This window comes from Corylus avellana, chromosome ca4 (genome assembly GCF_901000735.1).
Source record: "Corylus avellana chromosome ca4, CavTom2PMs-1.0".
In the NCBI taxonomy this organism is placed as follows: domain Eukaryota; kingdom Viridiplantae; phylum Streptophyta; class Magnoliopsida; order Fagales; family Betulaceae; genus Corylus; species Corylus avellana.
The window spans coordinates 14,380,077-14,391,384 of record NC_081544.1 but is presented as its reverse complement, the minus strand read 5'-3'; the positions used below and the strand labels follow the sequence as shown (position 1 = coordinate 14,391,384).

Sequence of the window (11,308 nt, the reverse complement as noted above, 5' to 3'; positions counted from 1 at the left end):
ATTTATTTTAAATTTGGCCACCCATTGGATTTTATTTTATTTTATTTTTTAATTTTAGGTTTTTTAGAAGTTTAAGTATTTTTGTTTTTATTTTACTAAGGGTAGTTTCGCATTGTGGGGATATTGATAATATTTTGATAGTTTGAGGGGAGCATTGTCATAATTGAAAGGTGGTGAGAGACATTGTCAATTGGGTGGTAGTTTGAAGGGGTATGAAAAATTTAGAATCTTGGATCCAAATTCCATCTTTGAAGGTACAGTAATAATTACTATATATATATAGCATTTCTCTTTATCTTAATTTAAAGGAAAAACTTCACAAATGACTCTGAACAACCGCACGTTTTGATAAGACCCTTCTAAATTTTAAAAACTCTCAATTTTAAGATACAGTTGCATTTATGAAAGTGATTATTGCTTTAGAAAATGTATTTCTTTTTAAATTTTGAAATTTTGAGGCATCATATTAAGCCTTTTTGAATTACGGGTGTTTTTATAAAATTGGATTAATAAATCCATTTCCTTTCGTTATTCCTTTTACTAATAATCAGGGTATTACCGTTTGCAATCCCAAATTCATCATTTTTCCGTTTTTTTTTTTTTTTTTTACAGAAATCAAAATCAAAAGTCGATGGGAGTGCCAACATTAGTTTCCTTCTAATGTACCTATAATAAAAGCATTGATATCACAAGAAACTAACCTTGCCCCCAATGTCAAACTCTCATCCAGTAACATCTTTCTGATTTTTATGGATACAAAATGGCACCCAATCTGAAATTAAACATGATTTGGGTGGCAGAGCTTCAGTAACTATCGTACAATAAAAGCAAGCACTAAAAAATAAAGGAAAAGAAATAAGGAATGAAAGAACAATAAGCATGAAATTGACGGAAAAGAATCTTCTCCATTTCAAAATCCCTCAATTTCTTCTATTTAGTGCATTTTAAAGAGTAGTGTTATCCAAAAATTTTAATGGTAGTAGTGCATTAAATGCAATACCCTTCAAAATGCACTAAATGGAGGAAATAAAGAGATTTTGAAATGGAGAGGATCCTATTCCGAATTTGACATGAAATGCATAGTTTAGTCTTAAATGAATAAGTAAGTCCATTGGGAGAGAGGAAGGTTTATTTATTGTATTAGGGTGCGTTTGGTATTGTAATTTTGCTAAAAGAATCTATGTTTTTAAAAGTTATCGCAAAAGGTAAGATGTTTGGTATTGTAATTAAAAAGTAATTATTTTAAAATAGGATAAAAATGTGATTTTATTTATAAACAGGCGAATGAGTGCTTATTTGAAAATGCGCGAATTTAAACCAAATTCATTATTTCGCATCACAAATATCTAATAAAAAAAATACTTTTTAACATGTTTTACTAACCAAAATCACATCCTTCATTCCTTTAACTTTTACATTTCAATCCATAAATACAATTCCGTTCTTCAATACTAGAAATTACAATTACAGATATTGAATATGTCAGACAAGATTGAGCTTGTATAATGTTAATTGAATTAATTGGGCATTGTGTCAACAAGCATCGGTTGCCCTTTTAACCCATTCCAACATAGATGAATAGGGTTGAACATCTGCACCCATTGAGACGAAGTGACCAATGAAAACGGAATCCCATGAGCACACAAGTGGAGCTTCAATTTCATTATAGAGTACCTGCTTCAAAGGAAAACACCACTCATAATCCAACCGATTTTGAATCTTTTGGGCTTTTTAGTTCTTTTTTGGTTTTAGATGGATTAAATTAGCCAATGACTTGACATAAAAACAAAATTATTAAACTAAAACTATGGAAGAACAAACAGTTTTGGAAAGCATTCTATTCCATTGAGAAATTAGTTGGTTGAAGAGAGAAAGTACCACTAACCCATTTGTGCAGGACGTGAGCAATCTTGAGTCATTTTTCTCTTTTCATATCCCACTCTTTCTCCAACAGAGGACAAAATGAGATATTTACAGTGGTAAGGGAGGCAGGCAACCCGTCTTCTGGCATGCACTCAAGCTTAGGGCACCACTCGATCTCCAATTCTGCAAGAGTAGTGAGGTGTTGAAGTCCCTTCTTGTCTAAAGATTTCAAATTTGGAAACCCTTCGATGTGAAGATATGTAAGACTGGCAGGCAACAACCCCTCATCTGGAAAGAATTCCACATCTTCAGATTTGTCACCGATTGAGAATCTTCTAACACATAGGAGTTTTTGCAAACCCCACCCTGTCCGTCTCGCAAAGAGTTTGTCACAATTGGAGATGGAAATTTCATTTAGATTGGAAGGCAATCCCCCTTCAGGAAATGACTCAACTTTTGGACAATCTTCTATATACAATTTCTCAAGAGATGGAAGAAGAATGTGCATCTTGTCAGGTAGTGATGGCAGTCTCCCACAATCGATGACACGAAAATCTTTAAGGTTAGGGGCACGGAATCCTCCTTTTAGAAAATATGCAAAATTGGGGCATCTATAAATTTTTAGCTATTAGGAAAAGCTCCACCTTCATTTTCAGCATCAAACGAAAACCATTCCTCCCACTTCAACATCTTCTCGAACCTTACAAATTTCAAGGCTACAAATGGCTTAATTGAAGAAGATCCACTGCCATAAAACTCCCGACCTATTGAAACAACTCCATCCAACCCAACAATAGAGAGGTCTTGCAAAGAGGGTAATTGCCCAAGTGGTGGCAAGCTACAACAAAATTTACAGTATTCTAGACGAAGAGATGCTATATTAGAGAATGAAGCATGCCCTACCCAATTTGGAAAACTTTTACCACCGTACTGGTTGATAGTGAGACTTTTCAAGTTTGAATGGGGTTGGAGACTATCAAGTACAATTATATGACTTTCAGAAGCATTTGTTCCAAGTTTCCACTCCAATACCAACTCCACAAGGTACTTCATATCCCTCATGTTTTTGTCCTTAGCATCCGCGGGACATTCAACATTTTGGAGCCCAAAAATAGAGAGCGATCCCCGAAGATTTGTAAGTGTTTGTAGCTCTCCAATGCTAGATCCACTATCAATTTTACCAACAATAAATTTAGTTAATGTTTGAAGACATTTTAGCTTTCCCAGATTTGTCGGCATCTCCTTGATGCAAGTTTCAGCAAAATTAAGATGACGCAAATTAATGAGTTTATGCGTATCTCTTGGCAAGGCAGCAAGAAACCGACAATGTGATAAATTCAATATTTGCAAATTGCATAACTTACATAAGGAATCAGGCAACCTTTCAATCCCAGTGTAAGAAAGGTCTAAATAACGTAGATGTATAAGTTTACCAATTGAATCTGGCAACTTAGCTATGTCTGCATGGTAACATAGAATGAGCACCCGTAGGCATCTTCTCATTGGTAATAAAAATTGGACTCCACGCCTGATGAACAAACCGTTCCTGAAGAAATTTAATTCTAGGATAGTGCGCAACCTCTTAGCCTCATGAAAGGTCTTAAAATTCATAAGATGAACTTTTTCACAATAATATGAGAAATGACGAGTCCTGCTTCGAACTTCATGAGAATAATCATCTTCAAGGCTTAAAGCGAATTGTTTAGATATAAATTTTGCCAAATCGCTGACAAGATCATGCATTATATATTTGTTGCGACTTGATCGTTGGAATAATGATCTTGATACAAGAGCAAGGAAGTATTCATCACCAACTTCTTCTATTGTTTTGTTTTTGGGTTGTGGCAATAAACCTTCTGCCATCCATAATAAAACTAATTTCTCTTTTTTAAAAGTATAATCCTTTGGGAATATGGAGCAGTATGCAAAGCATCGCTTTAAATGTGATGAAAGATATTTATAACTTAACTTTAGAGCAGGAAGGATGCCTGTCTCCTCAACTGATAAATCCCACAATTCACTTCTGAATACGTTATCCCATTCATCAACATCTAATTTAGACCACAAGAGAGATCCAATTGCCTTGATTGCTAGAGGTAGGCCTTTGCACTTTTCTACGATTTGTCTTCCTATTGCTTCTAGTTTTGGATATGCATCAGGGTGACCATCATGGAATGCATATTTCACAAATAGTGACCAACAATCTTCTTTGGGTAACTCTGTTATACAATGAGTTGCACTAGCATGCACGACTCTTGCAACATCCTGATCGCGTGTTGTCACGATAACCCTACTTCCTTGTATCCCAGATTTTAAAGCATTACTTAAGACCTCCCATTTGGCATTATTCTTATCCCAAACATCGTCTAAAACAAATAAGAACCTCTTTCCTGTCAACATTTTCTTCAAATTAATTTGAAGATGATTTAGATTTGTACTATCAGCATTAGTTGACAAACCTATTTCCTCTATAATTGTTTTCATTACCATGAACACGTCAAATGGATCTGAAACACAAACCCATGCTTTAAGGTCAAAATGCTCCTTCACCCTATTGTCATTGTAAACAAGTTGAGCAAGGGTGGTTTTGCCAATTCCCCCCATTCCAACTATGACAATCACACCTATCTCACTACCACTCGCTTCATTAGAGAACAACGAATTAATTATTGCTTCCTCATCTTCATGTCTACCAAAAATACCAGACTCTTCAACAAAAGAAGTCGTAGGCAGTCTTTCTAATGGTTGCCCTCCAACACCTGCTCTCAGACCTAAAACACCTATTTGTTTTGCAAGATCTTCTAATATTTCAAATGCAACATTTATCTCCCCTTCTATCTTATTCACAAAATGAGAGGCAGAGATGGAGTGTCGTACCTTACTTGTAATTGTTCTTCGAAAGTCTTTGGTAGCAATCTCATCCAAAATGTCCTCTATATCATAGAGAGTACCTTTCAACTCATCGAGCCAGTCCTTCACACTAGTCTCTGTAAATTGCCTATCCTCTGCGTCTTCGAGCACTGCATTCACTGTCAACAATGCTATCTTCAACTTCCTTAGGAGTTTGTCACTGAGTTTTCGTTCCCGAAAGAAGTCATTGAACTCATGAGACGCCATTCTCTCAAAAAACACTTTGAGGAGGGGAGGGAGAACTATGCCTGCAGTTGCCAGTGCAATGTGAGCCATGTTATCTTGTTTGCAAGTCAAAGGAAAACAAAGGAATTGGTGATCGCCAAAAGCAGAGCGAAATGAGATTGCAATTCAAGCTATGTTTGGCTTTGTGTCTGTATATATATATTTATATCCAAATGGAAAGAGAAAGGAAAAGTAGACCCTGAACTTACAGCTGCCATCAATAATATTCAATTAAGTTTGCCAAGTTGACCCGCCAACACGATCAATATTTAATTTATAAAAACTATAATATTCAATTTACAACATGATCAAGTTGTAAAACATATAATACAACACGATATGTGTATTATCTTTGTCTAGTTAGTTGGTTTTGTTTAAATATGTTTTATTGACCTTTTTATTTTATTATTTTTATTTTTATAATTTAATTAGAAAGAGGTGTTAGCACTTTGCACTGTAGTAAAGCAACGATACAAAAAAATAAATTAAAAAAAAAAAGAAGAAGAAGGAATTGGCGGTGATCGCAAGAAGCAGAGCAAAATGAGATTGCAATTCAAGCTATGTTTGGCTTTGTGTGTGTATATATATATTTATCTTTATGGAAAAAGAAAGGAAAAGTAGACCCTGAACTTACGGCTGCCATCAATAATATTCAATTAAGTTTGCCAAGTTGACCCGCCAACACGATCAATATTTAATTTATAAAAACTATAACATTCAATTTACAGCATGATCAAATTGTAAAACATATAATACAACACGATATGTGTATTATCTTTTCCTAGTTAGTTGGTTTTGTTTAAACATGTTTTCTTGACCTTTCTATTTTATTTTTGTTTATTATTTTTATTTTTATTTTTATAATTTAATTAGAAAGAGGTGTTAGCACTTTGCACTGTAGTAAAGCAACGATACAAAAAATAAAAATAAATCATATTTTAGGCTACTTGTTTATAGATAGGCTGAGTGTTCTACTGGGTCTCTTTCTGTGGTAGGTTTAACGTTACTTTTATATACTCGTATATATATGAAAGAAATGGGAAACAGAAGTTCCACCCAATGGCATGGCATTGGAATTTTATATGTAGTTGCTGTAAGTTTGCAGGCATTCCCTTGTATTCATTATTCTGTTAAATATTGCTCCAATTTGTATGTCACTAGGTATGAAACTTCCTTGTCCAGCCTACTGGTCTATGGTGGCCCTCAATTAGCTACGCATCAATGTCAACTAAGTTAGTTTAGTTAACCTCTGAGATAATTCGAGGATCTATGCCTTATTAAACAGAAATCACTTATTTAAATCTCCTTTAATCCGTGAGCTTTGAATTTTATGTGTAACTATGAACATTGTTATTTGACTAGATCAAATAATTGCTTTATGTATTATCTTTCCCTAGTCAAGTTTTTTTTTTTTTTTTTTTTTTTTTAATTGTTATTTTAGAACGAGGTGTTAGCACTTTGCACTATAGTAAAGCAATGCTAAAAATCATATTTTAGGCTACTTGTTTATGGATAGTATAGTTTTGTACTGGGTCTCTTTATGTGGCAGGTAATCAGGTTTAGAAATTTTTATGTAGTTTTTATTTTATTTTTTATTCAATGTTTGCGAATGGAAAAGAGAATTATAAGAAAATAAAAAACAAAGGCGACAAAGTTTTCATAATTAAGAACTATTATGAATTGGTCAAATAAATGATTCGGCCCATAAAACCAACCGACACTGCCAAAAGAGGCCATATTAAAAGGCAAAGTTTTGTAAACGGAACAAAATACTACCATCCGTAGTTGGCTTAGGAAATAATTTTCTATGTAGTTGGCTAGCAGGAATTGGCTCTTATCCTATTCACATTATTCTTCTGTTAAATATTGCTTCTATTTCTATGTCACTTGATATGAAACTTCCTTGTCTAGCCGGCCTATTGTTCTATGGTGGCCCTTAATTAAGCATCTATGACAATTAAGTAATTAGTTTAGTTGACCTCAAAAGATAACTCAATTACAATTAGTGTGAAGGTCACCACTTATTAAGCGAATAATATTAGCTTAATATTAACGTACATTCGTTTAACATACCCATATAAACTAGGCTCGATCGTTTAACGTTCGCAAATAATATTAGAGCGAGTAGTATATATAATTTACTCTATATATACATATACGTACTTATAATTAATAATTTGGTATTCTATATTATTTTTTAAGTATATGATTAATAATTTATTGAGTATTTACTTAATTATAATTAAGTAACAGTAAGTACCATGTGCTTACTGTTACTTAATTAGTAAATCGAAATTCCAAATATATACTTAATAGATAATTATATAGTACTTATATATATGGATCCATTCCATATATTTATAGACTAAATTTAATATAAATTGGTGCATGTAGTGCTTATTCACGATCGATACATACCCTTATAAAAAAAATTGGCAAAAGCTTGTTTAACATGCCCCAATATTTTTTTATTTTTGTAATGAAAAAAGAAAATTAGATCGAATAGCTTATATATATATATATATATATATATATATATATATATTAACTACCAGCTCAACCCTAGATCATCATCATCTTCTTATGACATTCTAAAAAATTAGAAAGCTATATGGCCGGCTAAAACATCAACTTCCATAGGGTGCCCCTAAGGTTTACAAATTACAACCTATGGAACACGTTTATTACAAATTACAAATTACAACTTATGAGGCATATAATAGCATGCGGCCCAGAACCTATAGTTGACACGTTTATTACAACCCTGAGAATTCCCAACTACGTAATTAATAGCTTGGCCCTAATAGTCAATGTATACTATTACTTATTAAGTATTTGTCAAAAGAATATGTCAATGTATATTAATTATTATGTTTTTCACACAAAATAATAGTCAACATATATATTTTAAAAAATATATATATTGACACTACAAAAATTTAATATATATGTGATCGATAGTCATTATAATGACTATCACATATACCATGCATGCATGACACTGGCCGGGTCTTGAATCATCTGTGATTAAATGATTAGCATTATAAATTTATTGGTAAACCATAGATATAAGTAAACTATTCTACAATAGTTTAATTTGATAGTTACACTATTCAAATTAATATATCAATTATGTACTAGCTTGAGATCGACTTACTCCTAATGTTATTAAAAAATGAAACTATCGTTTTTAGTATTAATATTCTAGAACATTAATACATATATATGGAAATGCTTGGTGTTTTCTTAGTTTAAATTAGAATATATTGCTTTTAAAAACTAAGTTGGTAAATTAAGAGCAATATATATATATATATATATATATATATACAAAATTTAAATATTAGTGATGTGCCACATGTGGCACGTTACGATGTGGTGACATGCCAAGTGTGCATGTTACCAATTAAGTGACGTGCCACATGTGCCACGTCACCCATTGGTAACATGCCACATGTGGCATGTTACTAACGGGCCTTGGGAAGGCGCGCCAAACCTGCACGCCCTTCCCCTTCTTCTTCCTCCTTCCTCTATTTTTTTTTTTCCTCCTTTCTTTTCTCTTCCCTCCCCTTCTCCCAGCATACATCAGTTTCTCCTCGGCACTCTCCCTCTCTCATTTTTCTCTCTTCTTCTCCGACACTCTCTCTTTCTTCTCCTCCGGCAAACTTCACCGACCGGCACTCTCTCACACTTTGGTGGTCTCTCTCACACTCAACTAGTCTCTCTCTCTCTCTCATGTGTATATATATATATATATATATACAATGTTTTTAATTTTTTTATTGTTTAAATTATATTAATGTTTACAATTTATTTTTTTTGTTAAGTGTTATATATTAGTTTCAAATTTGGTTGTTAGTTTCATTTTTTTATATGCTAGGCCATTTATTTCAATTTGAATTCATATTGTGTAAATTTTTTTTTTTTTTGAGAAAATATTGTGTAAATGTTATTAAGAAAAACAAGAAAAAAAAAAAAAACCTAACCTAGATTTATTTTGTTTATGGTCCCCTAGCTACCAATTGTGCGTTTTAATTTGGACTAGTCTTAATTTAGTTTAGGTTTTGCAAATTTAGCTTATGTAAGTGTTAGAAATATTTAATGTAACTTAAAAAAAAAAAAAAAAACAAGTAACATAGCTATATTTTTTTAATTTAGGGTCCCCTATCTACCAACTACATTTAATTTGGACTAGTTGTCATTTAGTTTATTAGGTTTTGCAAATCTAGCTTATGCAGTTGTTAGAAAAATTTTAAAAACTTGTAAAAAAAAAAAAAAAAAAAATGTAACCTAGCTATATTTTTTTTAATTTAGGTCCCCTACCTACCGAGTGCATTTAAGTTTCTGATAATTAATATATTTTTTTTTTCTTTTCTTAATTTAAATGTACATAATGTAATTAAGAAAAAGGAAAGGCAATTGCTTTTTTTTTTTAAAAAAAAAAACTAATCTAGTTTTAATTGTTCCTTAATTCTTAGGGTCCCTGTACTTACACCAATGCATGACGTGTATATGTTTAGGTTAATTCTTATATATTTGTTCATAATTTACGTAGTAACGCTATGGACAAGAGTTGGATGACGAAGTCCAGGGGTACGAAGGAATACAGAGACGGGTGTAGATCGTTCGTGGACTTCACAGTTCGTAACTGTACAACTCCAGATGGACTAATTGTTTGTCTTTGTAAGGCGTGCCACCTTAATTGTCGACACCCGTCGGGTTTAGTATATGACCACTTGACAGGAGGAAAGGAATGTGGCCCCAATACAAAGACTAGATTTATCACGGCGAGAGGCCAGTACAAGCTCCTGTTGAAGGCTCTAATTCGAATCCTTCGGCCGTAGATACAGGTGCAAGCACAGATCAGGGTGGCAATATCCACGCCATGTTGCGTGATTTATTTGACATGCATGATGTCATGGAAGACAACGTTGAGCCTCAAGTCGTGGTGCAGAGTGATGAAGAACACATTGTGCTTGACGAAGTTGATGGAAGAGATGCATAGAAGTACGAGGACTTGCTTAAAAAGGTAGACAAGCCACTTCATGATAAGACCAAACATAGCAAACTTAGTGCAACTGTACATCTGTACAACTTGAAGTGTGTGGGTCGACTGAGTAATGCGATATTCTCGTCTTTCCTCGAGTTCATCAATTTATTGCTGCCTTCGGATGATGGTCATCTGCCAATTAATACATATAAGGTTGAAAGATTTCTAAGGGACATGGGACTTGAGTATGAGAAGATTCCGACATGTTGTAATGACTGTATGTTGTTCTGGAAGGGCAATAAGGACTTAGATTCATATGTTAAATGTAGAGAATCTAAGTGGAAGGACGAAATTCATTTTGACGAAGATGGCGAACCCATATCGTCGAGTAAAAGACATGCGGTGAAAGTGTTGCGATGGTTTTCAATCATGCCACGACTACAAAGACTGTTTATGTCACAACATACCGCGCCCTATATGAGATGGCATGCAGACGGTCGCACAAAAGACGGTGTATTGAGGCATCCGGCCAATGGTGAAGCATGAAAGTCATTCGATAATTTATACCCGAATTTTTCATCAGATAGCAAGAACATAAGACTTGGACTAACCTCGGATGGATTTAATCCTTTTGGGAAAATGAGCACATCTCATAGTACTTGGCCTATAATACTTGTACCGTACAACCTGCCGCCTAGGATGGGCATGAAACAAATGTCTTTTATAATATCCCTGATTATTCCAGGCCCATGGAATGGATATAAATGTCTACTTGCAACCCTTAATTGAGGAATTAAAGGAACTATGGAATGTAGGGGCACGAACATTTGATGTCTCTATGAAAAAGAATTTTATGCTCCGACCGCAGTTGATGTGGACAATTAATGACTTCCTGGCATATGCAGACTTGTCTAGGTGGCCTACTAGGTGTGGAAAGGAATATCCTTGTTGTATGCATGCAACAAGGTCTAGATGGTTAAAACACGGGTACAAATTTTGCTTTATGGGGCATAGGCGATACTTGCCCATGGATCATCCATGGAGATGGAACGGAAGAACATTTGACGGTAACCAAAAACTAGAATGTGCCAGGTGAAGATGAAATCCTCAGACAGTTAGAAGGGATGGTATTTGGGAATGAGAGCACCAGTAAGTCAAAGTCCGCTGATAAATCACTGACGAAGCGAAAGAAGACTCCTAAGAAACGACAACCAGCGACTGATAATGTATTGTGGAAGAAGAAAAATATTTTCTTTAGGTTGCCATACTGGAAAGATAATTTATTGCGACACAACCTTGATGTCATGCAAATAGAGAAAA

General features: G+C 34.0%; 1 protein-coding gene and 1 pseudogene across 1 annotated transcript; both read right to left on the bottom strand.

Moving 5' to 3' along the window:
- Positions 1–11,308, bottom strand: part of LOC132178100 (uncharacterized) — a 189,899-nt pseudogene that overhangs the window by 170,651 nt on the left and 7,940 nt on the right.
- Positions 2,485–5,049, bottom strand: LOC132177113 (putative disease resistance RPP13-like protein 1). The gene has a single exon (XM_059589331.1). It carries the CDS (start codon positions 5,047–5,049, stop codon positions 2,485–2,487), a length of 2,565 nt encoding a protein of 854 aa, XP_059445314.1.